The sequence below is a fragment of the Gamsiella multidivaricata genome (genome assembly GCF_025024155.1).
Source record: "Gamsiella multidivaricata strain RSA 2152 chromosome Unknown BC939scaffold_61, whole genome shotgun sequence".
In the NCBI taxonomy this organism is placed as follows: Eukaryota; Fungi; Mortierellomycota; class Mortierellomycetes; order Mortierellales; family Mortierellaceae; genus Gamsiella; species Gamsiella multidivaricata.
Genome location: NW_026251769.1, coordinates 24870 through 48543, shown reverse-complemented (window position 1 = coordinate 48543; position 23674 = coordinate 24870). Strand labels below are relative to the sequence as shown.

At 49.0% G+C, this 23674-nt stretch overlaps 13 protein-coding genes across 13 annotated transcripts; 6 read left to right on the top strand and 7 right to left on the bottom strand.

The window, feature by feature from the left end:
* Window positions 1-142: 142 nt before the first annotated feature.
* On the bottom strand, window positions 143-994 carry BC939DRAFT_460118 (uncharacterized protein). Its single transcript, XM_051556830.1, has one exon. It carries the CDS (start codon window positions 883-885, stop codon window positions 400-402), a length of 486 nt encoding a protein of 161 aa, XP_051409290.1. The 5' UTR covers window positions 886-994; the 3' UTR covers window positions 143-399.
* On the bottom strand, window positions 782-2299 carry BC939DRAFT_263549 (uncharacterized protein). Its single transcript, XM_051551084.1, has 3 exons — window positions 1417-2299; window positions 986-1265; window positions 782-960 (listed from the first exon to the last, which is right to left on the bottom strand). Exons 1-3 carry the CDS (start codon window positions 1970-1972, stop codon window positions 897-899), a joined length of 900 nt encoding a protein of 299 aa, XP_051409289.1. The 5' UTR covers window positions 1973-2299; the 3' UTR covers window positions 782-896.
* Window positions 2300-3191: 892 nt separating this feature from the next.
* On the bottom strand, window positions 3192-5109 carry BC939DRAFT_460115 (uncharacterized protein). The gene is made up of 3 exons (XM_051556829.1): window positions 4511-5109; window positions 4113-4395; window positions 3192-3979 (listed from the first exon to the last, which is right to left on the bottom strand). The coding sequence occupies exons 1-3, from the start codon at window positions 4822-4824 to the stop codon at window positions 3362-3364; spliced, it is 1215 nt and encodes a 404-aa protein (XP_051409288.1). The 5' UTR covers window positions 4825-5109; the 3' UTR covers window positions 3192-3361.
* A 195-nt stretch (window positions 5110-5304) lies between these two features.
* Window positions 5305-7136, bottom strand: BC939DRAFT_400425 (pyridoxal phosphate-dependent transferase; the record flags this gene model as incomplete). The annotated part of the gene is made up of 6 exons (XM_051552543.1): window positions 5305-5733; window positions 5833-6206; window positions 6317-6533; window positions 6674-6805; window positions 6907-6944; window positions 7067-7136. 6 exons carry the CDS (start codon window positions 7134-7136, stop codon window positions 5305-5307), a joined length of 1260 nt encoding a protein of 419 aa, XP_051409287.1.
* Window positions 7137-8929: 1793 nt separating this feature from the next.
* BC939DRAFT_400416 (HotDog domain-containing protein) lies at window positions 8930-10371 on the top strand (the record flags this gene model as incomplete). Its single annotated transcript, XM_051552542.1, has 6 exons — window positions 8930-9011; window positions 9118-9185; window positions 9296-9371; window positions 9485-9717; window positions 9844-10136; window positions 10242-10371. 6 exons carry the CDS (start codon window positions 8930-8932, stop codon window positions 10369-10371), a joined length of 882 nt encoding a protein of 293 aa, XP_051409286.1.
* A 459-nt stretch (window positions 10372-10830) lies between these two features.
* On the top strand, window positions 10831-11191 carry BC939DRAFT_505733 (stress-associated endoplasmic reticulum protein; the record flags this gene model as incomplete). The annotated part of the gene is made up of 2 exons (XM_051560701.1): window positions 10831-10870; window positions 11007-11191. 2 exons carry the CDS (start codon window positions 10831-10833, stop codon window positions 11189-11191), a joined length of 225 nt encoding a protein of 74 aa, XP_051409285.1.
* BC939DRAFT_263363 (uncharacterized protein) lies at window positions 11004-11946 on the bottom strand. Its single transcript, XM_051551083.1, has one exon. The coding sequence runs from the start codon at window positions 11722-11724 to the stop codon at window positions 11188-11190; it is 537 nt and encodes a 178-aa protein (XP_051409284.1). The 5' UTR covers window positions 11725-11946; the 3' UTR covers window positions 11004-11187.
* A 901-nt stretch (window positions 11947-12847) lies between these two features.
* Window positions 12848-13795, top strand: BC939DRAFT_400467 (uncharacterized protein; the record flags this gene model as incomplete). Its single annotated transcript, XM_051552548.1, has 2 exons — window positions 12848-13004; window positions 13152-13795. Coding segments are annotated over 2 exons (801 nt in total), but the record flags the coding sequence as incomplete, so codon positions are not given.
* A 1193-nt stretch (window positions 13796-14988) lies between these two features.
* BC939DRAFT_495233 (uncharacterized protein) lies at window positions 14989-16493 on the top strand. The gene is made up of 2 exons (XM_051559635.1): window positions 14989-15456; window positions 15782-16493. The coding sequence occupies exons 1-2, from the start codon at window positions 15209-15211 to the stop codon at window positions 16260-16262; spliced, it is 729 nt and encodes a 242-aa protein (XP_051409282.1). The 5' UTR covers window positions 14989-15208; the 3' UTR covers window positions 16263-16493.
* Window positions 16494-16584: 91 nt separating this feature from the next.
* Window positions 16585-18899, top strand: BC939DRAFT_460104 (uncharacterized protein). Its single transcript, XM_051556828.1, has 6 exons — window positions 16585-16982; window positions 17115-17122; window positions 17428-17501; window positions 17604-17641; window positions 17737-18014; window positions 18125-18899. The coding sequence occupies exons 1-6, from the start codon at window positions 16784-16786 to the stop codon at window positions 18743-18745; spliced, it is 1218 nt and encodes a 405-aa protein (XP_051409281.1). The 5' UTR covers window positions 16585-16783; the 3' UTR covers window positions 18746-18899.
* A 30-nt stretch (window positions 18900-18929) lies between these two features.
* Window positions 18930-19921, bottom strand: BC939DRAFT_460102 (uncharacterized protein). Its single transcript, XM_051556827.1, has 2 exons — window positions 19717-19921; window positions 18930-19279 (listed from the first exon to the last, which is right to left on the bottom strand). Exons 1-2 carry the CDS (start codon window positions 19886-19888, stop codon window positions 19089-19091), a joined length of 363 nt encoding a protein of 120 aa, XP_051409280.1. The 5' UTR covers window positions 19889-19921; the 3' UTR covers window positions 18930-19088.
* A 74-nt stretch (window positions 19922-19995) lies between these two features.
* BC939DRAFT_263320 (actin-related protein 2/3 complex subunit 2) lies at window positions 19996-21710 on the bottom strand. The gene is made up of 4 exons (XM_051551082.1): window positions 21074-21710; window positions 20721-20971; window positions 20469-20604; window positions 19996-20333 (listed from the first exon to the last, which is right to left on the bottom strand). Exons 1-4 carry the CDS (start codon window positions 21294-21296, stop codon window positions 20104-20106), a joined length of 840 nt encoding a protein of 279 aa, XP_051409279.1. The 5' UTR covers window positions 21297-21710; the 3' UTR covers window positions 19996-20103.
* Window positions 21711-21954: 244 nt separating this feature from the next.
* Window positions 21955-23498, top strand: BC939DRAFT_400432 (DWNN domain-containing protein; the record flags this gene model as incomplete). Its single annotated transcript, XM_051552544.1, has 4 exons — window positions 21955-22117; window positions 22287-22364; window positions 22937-23213; window positions 23312-23498. 4 exons carry the CDS (start codon window positions 21955-21957, stop codon window positions 23496-23498), a joined length of 705 nt encoding a protein of 234 aa, XP_051409278.1.
* Window positions 23499-23674: the final 176 nt, after the last annotated feature.

Sequence of the window (23674 nt, the reverse complement as noted above, 5' to 3'; positions counted from 1 at the left end):
CGGGGGCGTGGATGTTTCAAGGGTGCATAGTTCTATACTGCATACATTCTGGTTTGTGGTACAAACCCGTGGAACAAACGACTACGATGCATCCACGGGTCTATTTCCGACGCATCTTCCCCCCCCCCCCCCTGCCCTGAAGCTGTGTCCATGCAGAGAAAGGGGCTGTGGCAGTGGACTGCACGTATCCCGTTGATGCATGTTATTCAGATCTCAAAATGGATGCGCAAGAGCAACATGTTGTATTACAAGTACAAAAGTGGTAAGCAGCAGCAGGGCAGCAAAGGATAGTAGATAGATTATTATATGATACAAAAAGAATGCAAAACGAGGCAAGTGCCCCATTCTTATCCTTCTCCTCCCAGAAATAGAACACACTCCCCCTCCTCCGCCTCAGCTTCAGCGTCGCTTCAGTTTCGCCACGCTCGACCCCAACACCGCAATCACAATCACCGCTACCAGGATCTTGTTCGCCTTGCCTCCGAGTCCAAACCCCAGGTTTTCCTTGATACCCTCCCAAAACATTCGGAAAGAACCTCCAGCTCCCTTTGTCTTCTCCAATGCCCCCACAGACGAGGGATGTTGTGTGGTCTTCTTGCCACTGCTCCCAGCAATCCGCGTGTTGACATCGCTGTGGACAGAGTCCTTCCTCGGATGCTGTCGTGACCGCACAGAGTTATTGCCCCGGTCCCTTCGATCCATCCCAAGCTCGGCCTCGAAAGCCAGCACACGTTCAGAGAGCGTCTCCGACGATATATCTCCCGTGCTCAGTGGCCTCCTCAGAGAATGTATGCGCTCTGCTTCTGTTTCAGTAACAGCCTCAAGATCTGTGTCCTCCTGGTTCTGAACTTCCTCTTCTGCCAAGGGTTCGTCCTCTGGATCCATATCCTCAATCGTCAGCTGCCACTGTTGTTGTTGCTGTTCCTGTTGCTGTTGCTGTTGCTGCTGTTGCTGCTGTTGCTGTTGCTGCTGCTGTTGCTGTTGCTGTTGCTGTTGTTGTTGTTGTTGTTGTTGTTGTTGTTGTTGTTGTTGTTGTTGTTGTTGTTGTTGTTGTTGTTGCTGCTGTCGTTGCTGTTGCTGTGCACGGCCTTCGAGTAGCATGGACTCTCCAGAATTATATCCAGATCGTGATTCTACCAAGGTTGAATCGAGCTCCATCTGCGCCTTGGCAGCCTTAACAAGCACCTCCGACTGGAAGTACAGCTGGGTCTTGGGAATCAGTCCATTGACAGCCCGAAGTCCATCCGGTACCGCTTTTGTTGAAACTATATATATATATCAATTAAAACAAACAAACAAAAAAAAAAAAAAGATGACGAGTTCGATGTTAACCAATGCAGTCAAACATCACTGTTATCCTGATGTCCAGCGGCAACAATGCTTTTTTTTTTTTTTTTTTTTTTTTTTTTCACCTACCCATCTGAATGACCTTATCCGGGATCCAGCCTTTTAGATCTGCGTCCAAGATCTGGATCAGCTTGCACCGATTACCCTCCTCTGGTGTGATAATATGTCCCGCCACAGCCGTCTCCATCCTCACGATCTTCTCCTTCACTCGCTCTGGCATGCTCGGGTGCTCAATACTGGCGTTCACCATGAACAACCCTTTGGTGCCCAGATCCTTGATAGTCCCCAATACAACTGTATCTCTCGATGCTGTCGGCCAAACAGCCTTTGTCCGGACATACTGCACGGTCGTCCCCGGTGCGACTTCCTCCAGAACCCGTGCCTCGACGCACATGGGGTCCCACTCTGATCGCCGGCTCAAATCACAGAGTGTGTCAAAGGTGACGGCGGGGGTGTTATTCATGTAGGCGATGATCTTGTAACACATCGGTCGGCTCTTATACTGAAAGACTTGGATCCATCCTGTCGAGTCGTTCGTGTTGTTTGAGGCCTTGACGGAGTTGTCCTCGTAGACCTTTTCCCAGATCTCGGTGTGATCGATGTAATCCATGAATTTCTTCTCCATCGCCGCGAGTTCTTTCGCAAACGGACCATCTTCTTTTCCTTTTGTTTTGCTGACAGCCAAAGTCGTGGTAGGAGCCTGAATAGCCAACTTCTTGACTGTCAGGTCCGCTCCCTGGACAGTGCTGACAACGCCTTCGTGAGGAGTCGTCGACCTGACGGCTGTCGCGTCCACCACTGTCCTTGTCTCCGTAGTGGCGACCGTTGTGGTCGTTGTAGCCGCCGCCGCTGTCGCGATCACCGCAGGGCTGGCAAGCGTGGTCTTGACCGGCTGCAGACCCTCGACAGACTGGATGTTGATCGGTCCGCTGAGTTGCGGGTGCGAGGGAAAGAGCCGGTCCGTGAGATCGGGCAGGCCAAAGACCTTGCGGAAGGCGAGGACAAAGATGAGTTCGAAAAACAGATAATGAACCTTGTCGAGAATCCCGTGTAGGAACACTAATTGTAATTGTTGCCGCGTATGGATAATTGCGATTTAGCCATAGGCATTAACATATATGGAATGCGCAGCTGTTGCTGCTGTTGTTGTTGGTTTCAATGATAATAATAATATAATAATACTCACGCTGGTTGAAGAAGTAGAGGATGGTGTAGGGCGTGATGAGGACAAGCATCGCCAGCGGCGACTGCGTCGTGTCGACCATGCTTTAAACGAGTGTCAAGGCAAGCTCTTGAGATAACGTAAAAGTAAAGTAAAGCACACTAAAGTAGAGCAACGTAAAAGTAAAGTAAGAAGGAAGAGGAGAGAGGGGAAGCATGTCAGGGATGAAAAGGGGATGTTAGTTGATTGTCTTCTCCAAATGGATGGTGTGGAATATATTCCCAGGGACATGTGTGAATGTGTGCGGATGTGGAGAGGGTTGGGAAGAGGAGGAGGAGCGGGGGGGCGATTCCGATACCTGGGCTGGCAGTCGAACCGAGCGACACAGCTGCGGTGAAGAATGAAAGAATGCGTATGTGTATGTGAGAGAGAGGAAGTATCCTGGGAGATCTGTGTATGATGGTGTAGGTGTAAAGGAAGGTATGGAAGGTGAGGGAGGAAAGAATGATATGAAAGAGGGGTGAAAGAGGAGTGAAAAAGCGAGGGAAGGGTCATCCGATTCTGTCACTGTTGTCGCCAGTCAAAAGGCGTGAACAGGCCACTTTGAAGTCATTGTTATCGTACGATTCATAATTCAACAGGGGAGGGAATACAAATGGGCAGAAGAGGAGCCCGAGTAATGCGGGGGATAAAAATGCCACTGGTGGGCATACATGCAGACATGCTATTTTATTATTATCATCATCGTAGATTATTATTGCTACTGTCATGTTTTGCTTCTTGCACCGCATCGCATCGCATCGCATCGCAAGCTTCAATGGTTTGATCGTATGAATGAACACTTGCAGTGGTTCAGATACTCGTGACCGTAGTGCCCATCTTGACCGTATCCATCACCTTGGCCATCCCCGTCTTCAGGTACGCGGACGCCCTCGTCCTGTTCCTCGAAACCGTACCCAGAAAGACCACCAGCCCAACTACGATCATCAACTGACTGGTTCCCATTTTTTTCGACGCATTCTTGATCAGATCCACATAATGCTGCAACAGCAACATCATCCGACCCTGCCATGACACTGTCAGCTCTGAAGTCGAGGGAGTCATGATTGACTCCTCCGACACAACTGCCATCTTTGTACGCGCACTGTTGTTCGGTAACGATGATACTGAAGCTTTGAGGTCGTCCACATCCGCAGACAAAGAAGGCAAGCCCTTGTGTGACAACGATCCATTCACCGTTGTCCGGGGTTCCAATGTCTGGGACCCCGCTAGTGAGTCCATGGTCGAGGCCGAGGAAAGTGTCGGTGAGGATATAGAGGTCGAAGCACCCGATGGGGACCCCGAGTTCAACAGCGATCTCGTTGTTCCGAACTGCTCTGCATCCGAAGCAATCTGTTTCTTTGTTGCCGACACTGTCTTCTTGGGTCTCAATGACTTTTCATGCAACCTGTCCAGGATCTTCCTATATGTCTACAGATATCCAGTTGATCCCAGATGGTACAAGCAGAATGCAAATGCATTTGAAAGTTGTATGGTCATTGTTAAAAAATAAAAAAAGAACGAATATGACAACCAAAGCAAGCAAACACTCATGAATGTGTACCTTCTTGCAAGAGTCTGATAAGATGCTGTTGTACTGCAGAAACTCGGCTGCATAGTCCCATTCACTCAGCTTGGCCAGGACATGGATCAGATACAACTCCACCAATCGCTCATAATTCGTCATCAGCGGATCCTTATTTTGACCACCAGCGACGCTATGGTCCAGAGAGACACCGGCTGCAGTCTCAAGATGGATGAGCATCCCCTCTGGGATGGTACCCAAGTACGACTCTACGATCTGCCGTGCCAATGCGTACAACTTTTGGTTGATGCATAGCAACGTACTGAAGTTATCAAATCCATAGGCAAGTATCTTTTTGTCAGCTGAAAAATGAACGAACAAAAAAAAAAAAAAAAAAAAAAAGAAAGGGCTGAAGTGCCATAGCAACAAAGACTTACAATAGTACCATAACTTGTCCGTCGACATCACCCTCCTGTCCACCATAATCCTCCACCAGTCGCCTCCACAGATCCTTCACCAACTTTTCTGAACTGTCCTTATTCGACGAGCCCGAAATCCTTTTCTTTACACCATTGACGATTCCACGGCCACTGCTCGGGTGCTGCTGCTGCTGCTGTTGCTGCTGTTTGTGATGCTGGTGATGGCGATAACGGTCGCGCTCCGATCCTGCCGCCACCGCTGCTGCAGCCGTCCGATCCGACAGCACCGCCCCAAAGATCGTCGTGTGCAGAATCCACAGCTTCTGCTTCATCACAAAGAAGGTCCGCCGGGTGGAGATGTTGTCGGAATGGTCTAGTCCATACTCCTGGTTGGTCCTCGCTAGTAGCTCGAGGGCCTCTAAACTGGTCGAGTAGGCGGTTGCAAGCTGGCGGAGCAAGAAGGTTGAGGTTGCCTTGTGGTATAATACGAGGATCTGTGCCGGTGGTTGGTGTGTGCTGTCTCCGTAAAAGGAGTCCGACAGAGTGGGTGTGGAGGTGCCGGTGCCGGCGGAGGAGAGTGATGGAGAGGCGGAGGAGAGTGATGGAGAGGCGGAGGACTGATGGAGGGTTTGTGTTGATGGAGGCATGGTGAGTCAAGTCAGTCCCGTCGAGCAAGTGTGAATGTGGAGAGGAAGAAAAATGCAGAACACCCAATTGCCCCCCGGAGACAAAGAGAACTCAAAATGGATAGGCCGATCATTTTCCGGATGTATTGAGACCCGCATTGCAAGATAGACTACGAACTACTGAAACTAATGCTGCTGCTCAATCTGCTCGCGGAGAAGGCTCGCCAGGCGCTCCAGTCCAAGGTCCATGTCCTGCTCCGTCACATTCGAGAACGAGGCCCTCACGCACTGGCTGGGCCCACTCTTCTCCTGGTCGCAGAAGAACTCAATCCCGGGCACAAGCAGCACTTTCTTCTCCACGGCCTTGGTCAGGATCAGGTCGAATGAGTCCTCGATCCCTTTCAGATAGAACCACACAAACATCCCCGCATCAGGCTCGACCCATTCGGCCAGCCCCGTCAAGTGCTTGCGCGCGTATTGGCAGAAAAGCTGGCACCGCTCCTTATAGAACGCTGCGACCTTGAGTGTGTGTTCGTAGAATCCCTGATGGCCCCAGGACTCAACAAGCGTATACGTTATTGCCTGTGCAACACTCGACGGCTGTAAGTTGCTAGTCTAATCAAGATGAAAGACAAAGAAAAAAAAACTGTTTAGCATTGCTTCTTGACGGTTCGGGTCGCCCCCTGCCATCTGACTTTTGATACATCTCCGTACCTGAGTCATCAGATTCATGACATTGATCAACTCCACTGGTCCAGTAGCCCATCCGACACGCAATCCCGAGGACAGAATCTTAGACATGCTATCGAACCGCAACACCCGTCCATCCACGTCCATTGAAAAGTACGATGGGATCTTTTCGTTAAACTGGAGGTAGTAGTATGGGTCGTCCTCCAGGATCAACAAGTCGTGTTCCTGAGCAATCTTGTAAATTTCCTTCTTGCGCTCCAACGTCTGACTGACACCAGTCGGGTTGCCTCCCACAGGGACCGTGTACAACATCTTGGGCTTTCTCTTGTCTGCAGGCCAGCTATCTAGTTGCTCACGCAGCTTTGCAGGCACCACACCGTGCGAGTCCAGCTCAACGTCTAGTATGCATTAATTATGGTTGTCAATAGAAAAGATAGTCGCCAATTAGACTTGGAAATCCATCTTTAGACCACGGAGTGATAGCAGGCCTGAAAATAGCATAGCTTACCGACAAGGTTGCATGGCTGATGCCTCAAGAACGCAATGACGCCTACATATCCTGGCGATTCGAAGAGGACATTATCGCCCTCCGAAATCAGCATCTGCAATGCCTTCGTAACCAGATCCTGAGATCCTGTACCAATCGTCACTGCAAACTCACGAGGAGGCGCATGTCGAATTGTCTGCAACTCCTTCAGCCAGCCATTCAATTGAGGGATTCCGTCCTACAACACACAGAAATGAACGTGAGAAAAAAAATAAAAAATAAAAGAGGTGTCAAGCGCGGCGTCGGCATATGCTTGCTGCAGAGCGCCACCAAATTTGAACTATCCCGTAGTTATTCAATTGTCAATGATCTGCTTACAGATGGGCCGTAAGTCAAGGACTCGGCTAGGACTTTGGAATCCACTTGGAGGGTCTCTCCATTCTTGAGCGAGATGCTGATCCCTTCAAAGGGGAACAGGTCACCGTTCGGTGCGCCTGCACCGAGCGAGATCTAAATTATTTTCGATCAATGAAAAAACTGTCAGATACTCTGCAGGGATAAGCAAAAGCGTTGGGACAGACAGAGACACCGTTACTGCCTGCTGCCATTACCATTCCTGGGATCTTTGTCAGAGGAATCAGTCGCCTAACTGTTTTGTGGGTTCCATTGAAGAAAGCAATATGGTGTTCCTGTCAGCAAAGCAGCGCAACTAGAATAAGGCGACATTCGTTGTTGGTCAGTCCTGAAAGAGACATGTATAGCAAATCGTACTGGCGCTGGGCTTCCTTGCTTTTGAGGACTCGCTGAGATAATGCTGGTAGTCGACTTTGTTGATGCTCATGGCGAAGGTTGGTTTCGTCTGCGTGAATGAGAAGGAATCAAGGAGAGCGATGGAGAGAAAGAAGGCGCAGGGGTCAAGTCTTTATTCGAATGTTAGGCACAGTGCTGTGACCTGCCATTTCTCTTCCCCACACTCAAAGATCGGGCGATCTAATCTTTATCTTGATGCTGTGATAAAGAGACAAGTACCCTCGCCCCAGACTGATCCACAACCAGCACCCTCGTTCTTTTCTTCGTGCATGCTCCAAAAGGATCCTACATACATCAGATATGCCACAAATACCTAGCGAAACTACTCTCATTCAATCGCACAAGGATCTTGCTGCGCCGCTCGTGCGTCCGTTCGCGCTTCGCCCGGTCTGCTAATGCGTCAACATATTTTCATCTGATCGATCTGCATGGGCCCAAATTCGGCCGTAGATCCTCAACTCCATAGTCATCAGTATACACTGATTAGTACTTGTTCTCGTTATTGGCCATCAGTGCCATGCGAATCAAAGACAATCGCCGAGGCAGCATAAAGTACTCCATGAACCTGCTTTAGTCCCCTCTCCAACATCTCGTAGACTAGGAAGGCTCCATTCATGGTAGGAGGCGCTAGACCGAAGGACCATCGGATACATGGTGTCAACATGACAGAGACGGATCGGTAACCGAAACCGTGGACAAAGGATGGCAATAAAGGTCAGCACGAGGTTCATGATGGGTTCAGTGATAACTGCGTTTGCTGGCGGGTGCGCAACATCCGCATCAGCGTATTTCTCTCCGCATATGAGTCTACTTGGTTCAGATAAACTACAACGAGGGGAGCTGGGTATGGCTTGGGGTGTATGGATCTTGACAATGGTCGAGGAGATTGCTCGATTAAAGCTATATAAGACAGTGTGTATACAGGAATGATGCAAAGTCGAAGCCATTTTTTTTTTCCGACGAGTTTTTTTTCCTCATTATCCTGGTATGCCCTTGTTGAATAATGCGAATGTGTCGTTCACTCGCAACCCTGGCCCGTTTCTCAGGCACGTCGACGGCGCGAATGCTGGTCGCGTAATTTGCAGCAGTTCTAGGAAAAGGATTTTAAAGGCCATATAGCTCTCTAGATCGCGCTTTTTAGTCTCCAGAGAATGTATGAGGCACTGCTGACTGGATAAAAAGGAACGAGGGTACATTCAAGCTTCCGCTGAAAATTATAATCGACCGAGTGCTGAAGTAGCCCCCCCGTCCTCGATCTTGAATTCTACAGGTCGAGGGCCGTGTTTGCGCTCTTCTGCAGCACCTCTGCTGGGAGGACATTTCCACCAGTCTGCGTAGTTCCTGTTGACATCGGCGAAGAATATGCCGGCGAGCGATGGACCGATGGGGGCAGCACGACCGTCAGCAGTGAAGCGTAAGAGTAATATTTGCCCGATAAGATGACCCAACTGTTGAGGGTTCAATTGCGGCACCTCGGAGTCTCAGTGTTTAACCTAAGACTGTAAATGGCATGTACCTCGGCTCAGGGAATACCGCATACCGCGTGTGAGACCGAAGGTGTGCGCTGCAGCATAGGTGGCCCCCATTGATTCTCTCTTTCCATGCAACTTTCAGACATCGCATTCACTTTCAACCATCCCCTCTCCTCTCTGAATGTCGTCTACTACAGCACCACCTACCCCAGATGGGGAAACTAGTATGTTAGCTCCAAACTTGCATTCCTCAAAGCGGATCGCCTTCACGTATACCGACTGAGTGACACTGACTGTGTTCTTACGACTTCTGCACTATTTCAATTCCGTAGACAACACCATTATCGAGGGCATGCTCGATCTCGAGGAAATCGATAAGGATCTTTACCGATCCAAGAAACTCTGGCTGCCTATGGGTGCCCGAGGTGTCTTTGGTGTGTATAGCAATCGCTTTCATACTTGTTGACTGCATAGCTGTGCTCGAAGTCGTGAGAGATATTATATGCCTAATTCCCAATGCCTCTCCTTGGCAACTTGTAGGCGGTAATGTTGTCGGTCAGGCCTTGGTTGCAGCCACGAACACTGTATCCAACAACTATTCTGTCCATGTAAGTAAACGGCATCCATTACAATTGACAGCTGAGTGCTCTAGGATGTCGTTGCTATCTTTAAAGATGTATTAAACATCGTCTTCTGCTTCTTCGTTCATCCTTTCTAGTCCCTGCACTCGTACTTTCTCCTGCCTGGAGATCACTCGATCCCCATTCTGTATCATGTGGAGCGTCTAAGAGACGGTAAGGAATGGATATCGGTATTAATTGAGCGGACTTTCCAGCATTTGTGGAGAGCTAATATCTCACGCTCATGCTTGCTTCTCCATTTACTATATTTTTCTTCTACTCCACAGGAAAATCATACTGCACCAGAACTGTTACGGCAAAGCAACGTGGCAAAGCCATCTTTGTGTGCACGGCTAGCTTCCAGGTCCCAGCCCCAAATGCTCCGAGCCATCAGTATCCCATGCCCAATGTGCCTCATCATAGCACACTGCCAAGTCAAGAAGAGCTCTTGAAGTCCATGATTGACAATCCTAAGGTCCCTGAGAAGTTTACCGAGATCCTCAAGCTGCGCCTCGCAGAGGTAAAGGAGCAGATATCCACTTCTCCTGGCTGTATGAAACAGCACTGCTGCTGTCGTGATGCACATATTTATTTTTATTTTGCCGGGTTCTTGTTGTATGTGTAGCCCGTGGCGTTGGATTTCAAGGACACGCGGACGCACAGCCTGAAGGATATTACGAATCCACCCAAGCGTACGGAGCAAACGTTCTGGATCAAATGCAAGGGCAAGCTTGGCGATGCCTTGGCATTGCATCAGTGCGTGGTTGCATATGGCTCAGACCACAACTTGCTGGGAACTGTGCCCCTGGCCCATGGTGCGACCTGGTTCTCGCGCCTTGGACCCAATCCCAGGATTACGATGATGGCGTCGTTGGACCACTCGATGTGGTTCCATTCTCCATTCCGTGCCGACGAGTGGATGCTCTATGTGTGCGAGAGGTAACTATGCTGCCCTGCTCCTTCTTTTGATGGCATAGCGAATAGTAGGTGGGATACTGACCCGCTGCATTAAAAATGCTTTATCTTTTCTTCCCCCCTCTCTAGTCCTCGATCGGGCTGCGATCGTGGATTGACATTTGGAAGGATCTACAAGGAGGACGGCACGTTGGCAGTGTCTGTTGCACAGGAGGGAGTTGTGCGCCTGAGGACCAACCCAGTGGAGCCCAAGTTGTAGTAGGGTGTTGAGCACAACAGAGCAGAACCAGTGCAAACAACTTAATAGAATGAAATGAAGCCGATAATTTTGCTGTTTGCACATGGGTTCTCCACATTTTCGGCACGAGAGGGCGCCCTAGTTCTCGACCAATCAAGCGCTGCAAGGTCTCTCTTCCCCCTTGTCAGAATAAAAATAACCATTCATTTATTTCGCCCACTAAAGCGCTTCCACGCATCAAACCAGCTTTTTTTTTTATATATCTCTCGTTCGTTCTCGTTCTCTTTCTCTCTTCCTTCCACTACTCTTCTCATTCTCATTCTCAGCACTGAATCTGACACCAACATAACCCTGACCAATTCGATCCGCAAAGACATACGAGGAGCACAGGACATAACTTTCAATAGTACCACCGCTTGACCTCCATACACAAACCCTCTCTCTGCACACTCTCAGCAACACATCCATCTCTTATAAACTATGGCCACCGCAACATCCCCCGTTATCCGTGCCCGCAACGGTAAGGTGAACAGAATAACGACTCTGATGGAGGACCGACTACAAAAGAAAGAAAGAAAGGACAGCAATGAACGAATACGTTTTCTAATGCAGGGCATACCCTCAATTTCTGCACACATGCATTTTCTTTTTAACAGCCAAGTACCAGGCGAATGTGACTAAGCGTGGCCATGTCAAGCCCTCGTCCCAATCCGAGAAAAAAGTCGGCAAGAAGGCACCTGTGAGCCCTTACATGGTCGGACTCTTGCTCATCGTCATGTGCGGCGGAGCCATCTTTGAGGTCCTAAGGCTGTTCGGTGCCAAGGTGGAGACGGGCTATTAAGGCAAGGCAGCGTGGAGTGGTATCAACGACAGGATGAGGCTATAAAGGAGTTGGAGTAGCAGGCTATGAAGGAGTGCTGTGATGCAATACAGACAAGTACGATGGCGGAAGGTGAAAGAGAGAGAGAAAGAATGACAGGACTTGGGTGCAAGGGTGGGGTGGGATGTGCTGGCTCCTCCCTTCTGTACCTTTGGTTCTTTACTTGGCATAAGTAACAAAAAAAAAAAATGTAACCTACACATCCCAACACATGTAATAAATATTAACGAAACGAAACGACGGAGAACCTGATAGTGGATTGCAATTTGATGTACCTGGGTGGAGGGAAGATTGATGTTTGGATAGTATACTGAAGGGTACCATGAGAAAGACAGGAGGCGCCATGCTCGTTTTATGTGCTTGAGCAATGTATGTCGAGCCATTATTGAAACTTGAAACGAGGGTGCTTGTGGTGAGACGTGCTCTGGAAAAACGGCGACGGAAGAGCAGTAGGGGTAGAACGGTATATGCGCTGTAACAGAGTTAGTGACCATGGGCGTGATGGGATATAGACTAGAGTATATTGCTCGGTTATTTTGACTGCAGTTTGAGTCTGGTGCAAATTGGCCCGAGTTAGGGGTATGGATGAGTTAGGCACAGCAGTCGGGCGGGGGGCTAATTGGTCAGCGGCAGCAGCATGGAGGACAGCAGGTGGCGATGTCGGGTGCTGCTGTGCTGGTCCAGCGCAAGGAGACAATTTAGTGGCGAAGTTTTAGTGGCGATGTTTTGAGGGGTTGGAAAAGGGATAGAAATGCGCGTCATTCTTCAGCAACAACAACCTTGTTTGCCGGCATTCGACACAGTCGACAGGGGGCGAGGGAAGACGTCTATTTTTGGCCTCTGATCTGCGGTCTGTGGCCCGCGGGCGGAGCATTCGGACGCTGTCGTCCAATGGGTGGCAGCTCGTGCACTGCCATCCCGCGCGGATAATTTTTATGGTTCGTCTTAGGCTGGTCTTGGCTTCCTTTGGGTTCTGCTGTCCTCGGAATGATGACAGCCTGACTTTGGCATGACCGCATGCTGCTGCGTTGTGTTGACCCTATTTTTTATCTCTTTATCTTTTCTATCAGATATATAAAAAGACCGCGCCCTGCAAGGAAACCCCCACTTCTCCCTCTTCTTTTTTTTCCCCATATCTTTGCTGTACACTAGTCTCCGCTATACTCGTATCTCTCCCCTCTCTCTCTCTCACTCACTCACACACATACGTATACACACTACGACTACTATTACTACCACTACTGCTACTGCGACTACAACAACAACTTTTACACCTACCGCCACCACCGCCCACTACATATCCCTCCTCCTCCTGAATGCGTATCTCACGCTCTGCCATCTTCCCCCTCTCTGTGTTGGGCTCCATCCTAGCCTCAATCACACACCAAGGTAAACAAACCACCCTCTCCACACAGAAACACCCCACTCCAGAGCTCCTACCCCCTCCACAGCCCCTCTATCCGATCCCAAACCTAACTGCTTTATTTGCCACCAATTGATATTCTTTTTTATCCAACAGCTTCCTCGGCACCAGTACCTTCAACTCGACAGATCATCGACTACAGCCACTTCCCATATCCAGTCTCAGGACCAACACCCAGCCCCCTCTATCGCCCTGGCCAGGTCTTGAACTCGTGTATCAAACCTAGCTCCTATGCCATCTCCTTCGATGATGGCCCTGGACAGCTCACAGATGAACTGCTCGACTACCTGAACGAGCAGCGCATCAAGGTCACCTTCTTTATGAACGGCGACAACTGGAACTGCATCTATCGTAAGTCATTGATTCATCGATTCATCCATCTCCTATTCCAAAAAAAAAAAAAAAAAAAAAGCCCCCCTTTGTATGTCTTTTGCCCTCTCAGTCTGATCGAAATAGACTAAACATATCTCTACATTTTCGCCCTTTTTTTGGTTTCAGGCCCCGAGTCTCAAAGGCTGTTGAAGCGCGCATTTCAGGCCCAGCACCAGATTGCTGCCCACCCATGGTCTCACCGCAACTTTGAGGTTCTTTCAGACGATGAGATCCGAGAGGAGATGCACAAGGTTGAAGACGCGTTCCGAAGCATCCTCGGTGTCGTTCCCCGGTATATGCGACCACCATATGGCGAGCACTCGAAGCGCGTCCGCAAGATTATGGAGGAGATGGGATACCTCATCATCCTCTGGGACGTCGATCTGCTCGAGGACGGTTCTCATGGGCCTTTAGAAGACGAGATCGATAATGAGGAAAGGGAGCAGGAGGAGAATGAAGAGGAATCAGACATAGAAGAGGAGTTCCTCGAGTACTCCGTTCATAGACATCAGACCCAATCATCGTTCTCATCCAAGTGGGCTGAGGCTGTTCGAGGCGTTCCTCACATGACCCTGGATCGCGACGCCATGGTCATGGGCGGTATTTACCAAGAAGCCACCAGCGTCTGGGCTGCAGAATACGTCCAGAATCTTGGATATGATGTGATGACCGTCGGTGCCTGTGTTGGAGAGACGGACCCCCGTCTCTGGTACAAGGAGATTGTCGAGCCTGCGGATGAATCGACTCTTCCTTACTCCTGCCACTTTTAAGAAAGGAAGAAGGCGTTTCCTTTTGTATATTTTATTCATATTCCCAGTGGGCCTTCCTAGGTCTGCTTATCGTATATAGCCAACCCTTTTACACTATCTTGTACAACAATTAACAGCATAAACCATAAAGCATCTAGAACCATGATTATTTCTTCTGAACATACACTACAACTATACACGTACCGATATCTCCGCTGTCAACTATGTACGGGCAAGGGCGGGGGCGAGCGACCCTCATGCATCCAAAAATGCGCATGTAACGAACACACTGGTGCAACCATCATGATCGCAGCATATGAAGAGCCAAGCCGGACCAAAAATACTTTCATCCATGCCCGGGCACGTTTTCCTCTTCCTTTTAAGGCGCAAGTGGCTCGAGCCTTTCCATGAGCCAGACAAAGAAAAATAACACAGGCAGCGAATCGGACGAGAAAGGCGTAAGTTGTCCATCACAAGGTTGAGAGCTCTGGAGCGACTCTTCTGTTTATGAATTGAGTTATGTGGAGAATGGATAGGTGACCAATGATCCGTATTTACACTAGAGTAGCTCCGAATGGCCTTCTGTGCCTCCACAACCATTGGGCCCTATCACTGTAACGTCTGAAGGAGCGCAAACTGACACTATTATCTCTCTCTCAGTTCTTCAGGTGCCTTAACCATGAGGCAACGAGTTATATGCACATATCCTATCAAACACTCTAGACCTTGGAGAAAGATTCATGCTCCTGAGAGAACCGGCCACGACCATAGGAATCTCGATCACCTTCCAGCAACAGGCTCTCATGAGAAAAAGACAAGAGACACGAGTGCTGAGGTGGAGCCTTTCAATACGCTCTCAAACACAAACACATATGCCTGCTCCACGACTTACGACCCACTTCTGTTCTTTTGTCTTTTGTCGATGACTCGTGCTTTCCTTTTCCTCAATAACACATATCGTCTACATGCCTGAGTGCTCACCGGTTTGTTTTTTCCTTTTTTTGCATTTGACAATCCGTCCCCTCCTTTGAGTTGCTACCAAAATAAGTATTACTCCGGGGAGTCTTGGCCGCGTGGAGGACTAGAGATTTTGGTGGTCGAGGCCTAGCGAAAACCACGCATTCCTTAAAGATTTTGGAGCCCTCTACAGACCGGCACCCTAGTGCTCCTAATATAAAGCGTATCGGGCAACCTGCGTTTCCCATCTTTTTTTTGTCTTCTCTAAGTCAACCCTTCACCTCTTCCTCCCCTCATCCTTCCCCTCACTCTCTTTTACAGAGCCAGCAGAGACCTTCAGTCCTCGCCGCCCTTCCACTCATTTTCAGAAACCCTTGCTCCCCTTCACATCTCCCTACCGCCTTTTCCTTCCGTTCCCTTCCCTTCCCTTCCCTCCTCTTCGCACATAACCATCTACCGCTTTTCTCGCTTGTCATCATGAAGACCACTATCTTTTTCGCCTCCTTCCTGGGCATGTTTGCCATGCTGTGCAGCACCGTCTCTGCCGAGAGCGGACTCGAGGCCCGCTCCGTCAATACCACTACCAATGCGGGTGCCGCGTTCGAGGGTACCCTGGACCTGCTGGTGAAGGAGCACTCCGATATTGTTGTCAAAGCCTTTGCCGATGTCTGCACCGATGCCAACCTGTCAACGGACATTTCGACCGACCTCAACGTTAAGATCACGTAAGAAAAGTGCTTATGGCTTCAAGAATAGTCTATGTTCAGTGGCGATTACCTTATTCATTAACCTCTTCGGGAGGCAATTGTCCAAGTGGGAGGATCAAGGCTCTTGTGTTTTCGATGCTCTTTGCGCAACCTTGCTGCGTCAACCAATCGGTAGACGGCTACGAAGGACGCGTCTCTTGAAAAAAGCATTGCGCCACTTTTTTTTTTTTTTTTTTTTCTCTCTCTTTCTTTCTTTCTTTCGTTGTACACATCTACCTCGCAGAACAAACACTAACGACCCCTCATACAATTATACGATCTATTCTGCTTCTCTGTCCAATAGTGGTCTCATCAATGTCGATTTTGGACTGGGCACAAAGCTGTCGACGGCTCTTCGCTCCTCGATCAAGAAGACTGTCAAGGCCGAGGTCGATGCCGAGATCAAGTCCCAGTTCTCGTTGAACCTGCGTGCGAACCTTGCTGCGATCGTGACCAAGCGCTGCCCCAACAACGATGCTGCGTGCATCAAGTTGCAGGCCAAGAACATTGTCAAGGACGCGATTAAGTTGACGACCAAGGCCTCAGCCAAGATCTCGGACAAGATCGCGGCCAAGCTGGCCTTGAAGATCAAGGCGGCGATCGATATCGAGGTTAAGAAGTTCTCAATTAACCTGTGGTTGGTCAAGATCAATGTTACGGGTGATGTGGACGTGAGCAACAGCGTCGTGGTGCGCTTCAAGGCCGCGGCAGGTCTGTGTGCCCAGGCTTGTGCGGATGTTTCCGTCAAGGAAGTTAGCCAGATCAAGACCATTTGCTCCGCCTAGATGCGACGACTTTATTTCGCCTTTCGACTATCTCTGCTCGTTTTTCTACCCTAAAACACGTAATAAACCATCTTCTTCCTTGCGCAATTGATGACCGTGGAATGCTTAAAAGGATAGTGTTGATAACAAAGAATGTCGCGCCAATTAGCCTGCGCGAGCTGCTCATCGAATCCAAGAAGTCCGGCACTGGGTGGTCTTTGCGTGGATGGATGACCAAATGCAGTCTTACCCAGTAAGATATAGTGCTTTTTATGCTGGGTGGCCGTGTTAGATATACATATAATGGTCTTCGCCACATGAAGCGCAAGCGACCTGCAAACCCTTTTCTGGGCCTGGGCCGGAGAGGCTGTTCACACTCAAATGTTTGTCCTTTGATAGTTCTGCGCTCCTCCTGCACTTCTCTTTCCCGCTTACATCGATAACACCCTCTTTCCTATATAACAGCGCCCCTGTTACTGCAGCCCCATTCACCCTTATCCTGACTAGCCAGCAACAAATACAAAAGTTGCTCATTGGAAGCCATGGATGCCAATTCGCCCTACGATGACTGGTCGAAACACATTCACGCTGTCATCACCTTTCTCAAGCCCTACTTCGACGACTGGCGCAGCTATGTCACCCTCGTCAGTGTCTTCCTCGGCATCGGAGTCTTGATCATGGAGAGCCAGGTCCTGTTGCGGATGCGGATGGGGCGCTGGGAGATCGTCGGCTATGTTATCTGTGAGTTTCCCTCTCTCTCGACTGCAACCCTCAAATGATCGTACATGTCAGCGTGATAAAGCCCCAATCCCTCCATTGCTAACCATATGATATCTGCTTTCCCTTCTTGATGGGTCTTTTTCATCCTACTAGGGTGCCTTGTAAGTCTTCTGCTTTTCATGCCCTCGCAACACAGCAATGGACAGCTTTCACAATTTTCAGCCCCACATGGAATCATCTGGAGCGAACCAACAGCATTAGTCAGGATCGACATACCCGATATCCCCTCCCTGCTTTTTTTCTTTGAAGGATGCCCTTGCTAGCGCTTTCTGACATGGCCGGAGCATCGATAGTGCAGACACCAAGGGACATCCCGCATAATGGGATGGGATCAATCTATGGACGCTTGAAAATCAGATGTACTGATACTTTTTTGGTCGCCTTAATTGATTCGTGGATCGACTAGATATCCTCATTTCTGGGACCTGTCTTTGATATATTGGTCATGGTCGGACTCTTTCTCTACTGCAGGCACAAGAGGTTGGTCCCTTGATTGGCCAAGGATGCACCACCATGGATGGAGGTGTATGTTTCCGTAATCTTGCTCTCTAATTTCATCATGCTTTCTTCTTGAAATAATAGTAATCGCCTGCACATCACATATGAATCGATTGCAAAAGGTACAGCTTTCATCTTGTGCCTACGAATACGACGACCCTTTGACATCAGCAATGACTCAGTCAGCCTGCCCAACTTGATCTCTGTTCTTACATAGCTCTTTTGCCAGCGCCGGTCGCCAGGAATTATCGAGTCATGGGAGGCGTGTGCATTGCAGCGACGATCCTCACTCTCACATCCAATGTCCTATATATGCTCCGTGGATGGAAAGAGCCAGAGTTCTTTTTTGACCGGTCCTCGGAAGTTGTCCGTTGGTTGACCAGTCAAATCTGGTATGCGATCGGCATGATCTTTTTGTTCCATGTGGTGACACGGCCTGCCCAAAGCGGCGTTGTTTTCTTTGGCAAGTTTCCACGCGACCTTTGGGCGTACAAGGTACCATCATTTTTTTTTGGTCTCAATAGGGTTCTTTTTATTGTTTTGCGCATGTTAACGAACGAGGTCCCTCAAACATTCATTTCGTTTTAATTTATAACGACAAATAGTGGTGTCTGTTTATCCTATATATTCCTGTGCATTATTTGCTGCTGGAGCTATGCGATATTCATCGGGATACCAAGGAGATTTTGGTCCCACTCGAGATTCTCGTCGATATCATACTCTACAATGGTCCCTTCCTGATTGTCCTGCTGAGGATCTTATACTGGGCATGGAAGGTCGCATACGATGAGGCGGCTTTGACAGGGGCCATTTTCGAGGACGAGAGCTCGAGTGGAAGTCACCGCACAAGATCAGGAGGCCGCCAAGGCAGCGGAGATTACGTTGGATTGGCCATGGTGGACCTGGATGAGGTCGAGCGCGGTCAAAGCAACGGTGACCATAACGGGGAAGGCGTTCAATCACAATCGCTATCAAAGAAGGCGAATTCGGTACCTGGACAGCACGATGAGCATGTGTATGTGCTGGAAGACGAAGACGAAGACGAGGAGGCACAGGACACGTCAGGATCATCCCAAAGTCCTGCAGAGAGCCCATTAAAGGCCAAGAGTTCTGCCACGAAAAACGTCGCTTTCGATAGGGATACGACAGGGAACGATACGGATAGAGAACATGGGGACCTGGGTTTAGGACAAGTCGATAGTCAGACGGAGCATCTGCTCGTTTGAGCCGACATCTAATGTCTACTGAGCATTTTCCATAGATACCCTGGCTTGCTTTTATACTCTTCTGTTCTTCTACAAATCCATCATCATTAACCGCCATTCTCCCACACTTACGGTCTGTAGCAACAATAAAAAAAATAAAATCGATCTGTACAATAATTTTTCGCCTCGTCCTTTGATCCTTTGTGTGCAATAGTTCTTAACCCTATGCTTCGAGTCCAGCTGTTTTTATTTTGTTTTGCTGTTTAATAGCGACTATCCAATGTCGATATTCCTCTCCTCCTCTTCCCTTCCCTCCAAATGCGCTTCCTGCAGGCTTATGTTTTCCGTGATGTCATCCCGACTTTTACATCTTTCCGACAACCTTGTAGCCCTTGGTAGCGCGCGTGCGCTGGTATCCCTCTGCAGGAACCGGTCCGGACATATTCTCGACCTTGACCAATTCCTTGACCTTCAAGATCTTTCCTGCAGCCGAGGGATCGTGGGGCTGGAAGACTGGACGACCAATCTTGCGGCCGAGTCCGAGTGACTTGAGGACTGTGTTGTGTTACGTTGATATAGAGAAGAAAGAAAGAAGAAAGAAGAAAGTGTCCAATGTCGTTGAACAACAAGGATGGATTCCAGTCCATTTTTCGTTATGGTTGTTGGTTATTGAGGTAGGGCGTTTTTTTTTTTTTTTCGTTTGTTTTATGGTTCCCGTAGTTTTGTCGTTGTTGTGGGTCGTTGTATCCGTTGATCGAGTAGGTTAGTTGCAGTGAGCGTTAGCATCCGATAGCAAGGGTCGTATTCCGTGCCGCGTATGCGTACAAAGGAAAGGGTAGGAAAAAAAAGAAAAGAAAAGAAAAGCAGATCAGCATCCTGTTCATTCCCATGAAAGGGTCTTCAATAAGCAAAGATAGTTTCCTCCCACGACATTTCATCCTCCATCTTTGCCGGGCCCACTCTGACTCGCTGCTCGTGAAATTGGCCGTTACCTTTGATGGTCGACTTTGGCACACCGATCAGAGAGCGGGTTCGTGTGACCTTGTAGTGTCCTGTTGCTAATGATGCTGTTGATGCCTCCGACGTTACTGCTGTGGAATATGTCCTTGCGGAGGATGTGAGTGTAGGACGGACGGCCAAGATTATCCTTGAAACGGAACTCATAGTGTTTTTGATGTTTGATGGGTGAAGGAGGTGAACGGTGCTTGATTCGTGCCTGAGGTGGCCAGCACTTTGTTTATCCGGGGTGATAAGCGACAGTCACCGCCAATAAGGTTCATTTGAGGCATGGGCACAATGCATAATACTTCGTTTGGTATCCTCAAGCGGTTCATTTACACTCCTCCATACATTGTAATTGAATCTACCCTAGCCTTGCCCTACACACGACGGAAGGCCCTTCCGCTGGCCAGCTTCTTCTCCGATGCCTGGATCTCGGGCTTGGCGCGGTTGAGGACCTTGAGGAAGTCCGAGACACGAGCTCTCATACGCGAGTGCATATAGGCCTTGGAGCACTTGATATGGTAGTGAAGATAGTCGCGGAAGATCTGGATCCTCGAGATGGTCTCCTCACGGACAGCTCCAGCAGCAAAGTTGCGGGGGAACACAACTATTGCGGTGCATATCGAGCAAAAGAGTAGAAGCGATAGGAAGAAACGTATTGTGTTAAAAAAAAAAAAAAAAAGCACGTATAACAGTCGAGCCCATCAATTGGTGAAACAAGTGTCAACTGCAAAGCCCATACCGAATGTGATGTAGCCCATGCTTTCAGAGTCGAGGAGGCCAGGGACATGGCGAATCTCCAGTGGGGGCTCGCGATGAGAGTAGATAACTTGTGGTGCGTTCTGGAGGTGAGGCTTTTTTCTGGCATCCACGAATTCCTATCAAGTTTGGTGACCGACAGCAAGAGCAAGAGTAATAGTCGGTATCAATATCCTCCATGAACAGTACGACAAAGCGATAGGTACGATACAAAGAGCGGAAATACAAGTCGTACCTGAAGGAAGACTTTGGCGAAGATACGGTCGGTCTCCTCCTTGAACAATGTGGAGAAAATAACAGTGACTCTGTCCTGCTGGTTCTGAACATAAATAGCCTCGCCATCACGGTAGTGGATCGTCATCAGCTGTGAGGTTGAAGGGTCCCAAGTGTCTTCCTTCTCAGCCAGGGCCTGTGCATCAAATGCTCTCTCGAATGGTGCCGCCATGGCATTGCGCTTCAATAATGACACTTTGCGGATCAGATCCTCTGCAATGGTGGATAGTAGAATCAGACAATGGCGTGTTAAGAAAGCAGCAAAAGACGTTTCTCACAGACGGGGGCTTCAATGTTGCGGAACGCGTATCATACCAGGATCTGCGCCAAGGTTTTCAAGGTCGAACTGGAGGGTGAAATTGTAGCCCTGCTCGGGGTTAACGATCCATTGGCTGTACTCGCGCTTTAACACATCCATGGCGCCGTATTGGACGAGCTCAGGCCAGCAATTCCAGCGGATGGAGAGATTCAGCTTGGTATCCTGGTCGTCGAGAGTTGAGAGGTGGTACGAAACGCCATCAAAGTCGACAATGTTCATGTCCACTGGCTTGGGTTTGTTCTCACTACGTTGCAAGAGGTATGAGCATCGAGAAGCGGCAATATTAGCATGCTGTCCTTGGTCTTTCCTTGGTAAATGGGAGAGGTTACCAGCAATTCGGTTACTCAGGGGTACTCATTCACCACCTAAGTCCTCGCTCGCCAGTCACGTCACCACTTCGTGCCAGCCTGGAAAAAAGTGTCCACCTACGGATTGAAGCGCGCCTTGAGGGTGTCCTCGATGATGCGATTGTGGTAGTCGAGGAGAATCATTGTGTTCCGAGGGGGTGTGTATTTACGCGGTGTATGGTGAGAAGGAGTTTGTGGGAAGGGATTGGTTCAAGAGATGATGAGTAGTAGGTACGCCCAACGGTTCTTGCTACGCTCTTGGAAAGTGACCTTCATCGTCGTCACAGGCTGCAAAGCCACCACATGGCATGTCCCTTTGACCAACCTTTACTCCATGTCTTTCCTCTCCCTCCTCACTTTCGTCTTCATCTTCATACAATCCTTCCCCTTTGCTATACGGCCAGCTCTTTGTCAACCAGATCCCGTCGCTTGAATTATATCTCAGGTTCACCACCGCATCACCGTCGGCTTTCCAGTGAAGCAGGCCTAATTTCGATTAGCATAGCAGGGAGTGCGGATAAGGAAACGCGATGTCCCAGGTCCACTACAAGTTCAAGTCCTCCAAGGACTACGACTCGGCAACATTCGATGGTCATTCAATTTCAGTCTTTGATTTGAAAAAGGAGATTCTGATTGCAAAGGGCCTCAAGGGGCCGGACGACTTGCAGCTCACTCATGCAGAATCAGGAGAGGGTAATCTTCGTTTTGGTGCCACTATCATCAAGAACAATAAAATAATACACCTGCTTTGTGCACTCAAATCGAAATTTTCCATGGGGCGCTGCAGTTTGATTTTTCGCGGCAATTGTATTCATATTTGTCTCCTCTTTTTACTATAATACCTCAATGTGATGGCATATAGAATACTATGACGATGCGACATTGATCCCAAGGAATACTTCCATCTTAGTCGCCCGCGTGCCTGCCAAGCCGGGCAGGGGTGGAGCTCAACGTTACCTTGAAGGCGCAGGACCGATCCCACGAGGAGGAGGTATGACCAGGAATGTGTTTGAGAAACCGACGCAGAGCAGCACCCACGACCTCATGGGCGCAAAGGTATGGACGTTTCAACCACATTTGCTGGTGTTTTTCGGTCACGTATTCTTAAGCAATTGCTTCCATCAAGTCAACATTCATCAAAACGGCGATATCCATTTTTAACCTTTGTATCCTGTGCTAGGTCTACAAAAACACCACGTCGTTATTGGCGGAGGATGGACCACCAGCGCCTGCCGTTGATACCTCCCATATGACCGAAGAGGAGCGCATGAAATTTGTGTTTGAACAGTCTGCCTCTTACTGGGACAAGACTCAGGAAGGAATGGCTAGGTAGGAATGTACCTCTTGGTGTGCTTTTCAATGGTATGATCTGGATTAATGGCCTAATACTCTTTCGATTTACGTTGTTGGCAACTTTTAGTGCTCCATACCGACCACTTGCTAAGTTTCAAGGAGTCGTCAGAAATCCACCACCAGGAGGACAGAAACCAGGAGGATCTGGAGGACCCTCAGGGGGTCCCAGTGCAGGGCCGTATCAGAGGCAGCCGATGGAGCAACAGCAACGTCCACCTCCCAACACATATGTGTGCTATAGATGTGGCAAGAAAGGCGAGCATTGGATTCAATTTTGCCCCACTAACAACGACAAGTCCTTTGAACCCATTGGTATCAAAAAGACGACAGGAATCCCACGTTCGTTTTTGAAAACTGTGGAGAGTGACAGTCTGCAGAGCAAGAAGGGCGTCATGGTCACGCAAGATGGAAACCTTGTTGTTGCCACCACGAACGAGTAGGTCGAGCTGCTCTTATTGTTGTCGCTTATTGCGACCGGATTTCATATTACAACCTGTCATTAATTGGCAGCACTTAATTGCCCTTCTTTATTAGCTATGAATGGAAGAAATTTCACGAGAAATCAAAAGCAGCGCTGACATCGGAGGAGGCATATGCGACAGCGCCCGTGCCAGATGATATGAAGTGCTCGATCTGCAGCATGCTGTTGAAGAGCGCTGTTCGTGCCCCATGTTGCGGAACCAACTTTTGCGACGAATGTAAGTTGCATAGGGGCATGTAGTCCGCCATTACTCTTTGCTTTACAATCAGCTCACTGACTTTACTTTTGCTCTTTGTTGGTTTACCTAGGTATTCGAAATTACTTGGTGCAGCCTCCAAAGGGCGAGGAGCCATTCAATTGCCAAAACTGTCATCAATATTTGGTGCCTGATCAACTCATTCCCAATATAGAGCTTC

Excerpts from the sequence above, each read along its gene's own strand:
- BC939DRAFT_495233 (XM_051559635.1), top strand. The coding sequence starts at position 15,209 with ATGAAGACCACTATCTTTTTCGCCTCCTTCCTGGGCATGTTTGCCATG. Across the intron at positions 15,457-15,781 it reads GACCTCAACGTTAAGATCAC|TGGTCTCATCAATGTCGATT; the intron begins GTAAGAAAAGTG and ends TCTGTCCAATAG.
- BC939DRAFT_263363 (XM_051551083.1), bottom strand. The coding sequence starts at position 11,724 with ATGGTCACTAACTCTGTTACAGCGCATATACCGTTCTACCCCTACTGC.
- BC939DRAFT_263549 (XM_051551084.1), bottom strand. The coding sequence starts at position 1,972 with ATGGAGAAGAAATTCATGGATTACATCGATCACACCGAGATCTGGGAA. Across the intron at positions 1,266-1,416 it reads GGATAAGGTCATTCAGATGG|TTTCAACAAAAGCGGTACCG; the intron begins GTAGGTGAAAAA and ends ATATATATATAG. Across the intron at positions 961-985 it reads CAACAACAACAACAGCAACA|CAACAGCAGCAACAGCAGCA; the intron begins GCAACAGCAACA and ends CAGCAGCAACAG.
- BC939DRAFT_460104 (XM_051556828.1), top strand. The coding sequence starts at position 16,784 with ATGGATGCCAATTCGCCCTACGATGACTGGTCGAAACACATTCACGCT. Across the intron at positions 17,502-17,603 it reads CTCTACTGCAGGCACAAGAG|TAATCGCCTGCACATCACAT; the intron begins GTTGGTCCCTTG and ends TTGAAATAATAG. Across the intron at positions 18,015-18,124 it reads GCGACCTTTGGGCGTACAAG|TGGTGTCTGTTTATCCTATA; the intron begins GTACCATCATTT and ends AACGACAAATAG.
- BC939DRAFT_263320 (XM_051551082.1), bottom strand. The coding sequence starts at position 21,296 with ATGAACATTGTCGACTTTGATGGCGTTTCGTACCACCTCTCAACTCTC. Across the intron at positions 20,972-21,073 it reads AAACCTTGGCGCAGATCCTG|AGGATCTGATCCGCAAAGTG; the intron begins GTATGATACGCG and ends CCACCATTGCAG. Across the intron at positions 20,334-20,468 it reads CATGGGCTACATCACATTCG|TTGTGTTCCCCCGCAACTTT; the intron begins GTATGGGCTTTG and ends GCACCGCAATAG.
- BC939DRAFT_460118 (XM_051556830.1), bottom strand. The coding sequence starts at position 885 with ATGGATCCAGAGGACGAACCCTTGGCAGAAGAGGAAGTTCAGAACCAG.
- BC939DRAFT_460115 (XM_051556829.1), bottom strand. The coding sequence starts at position 4,824 with ATGAAGCAGAAGCTGTGGATTCTGCACACGACGATCTTTGGGGCGGTG. Across the intron at positions 4,396-4,510 it reads GGACAAGTTATGGTACTATT|TACGTTGCTATGCATCAACC; the intron begins GTAAGTCTTTGT and ends TGATAACTTCAG. Across the intron at positions 3,980-4,112 it reads TATCAGACTCTTGCAAGAAG|ACATATAGGAAGATCCTGGA; the intron begins GTACACATTCAT and ends GGATATCTGTAG.
- BC939DRAFT_460102 (XM_051556827.1), bottom strand. The coding sequence starts at position 19,888 with ATGAGTTCCGTTTCAAGGATAATCTTGGCCGTCCGTCCTACACTCACA. Across the intron at positions 19,280-19,716 it reads GCCAAAGTCGACCATCAAAG|TCCTCAAGTCACTCGGACTC; the intron begins GTAACGGCCAAT and ends AACACAACACAG.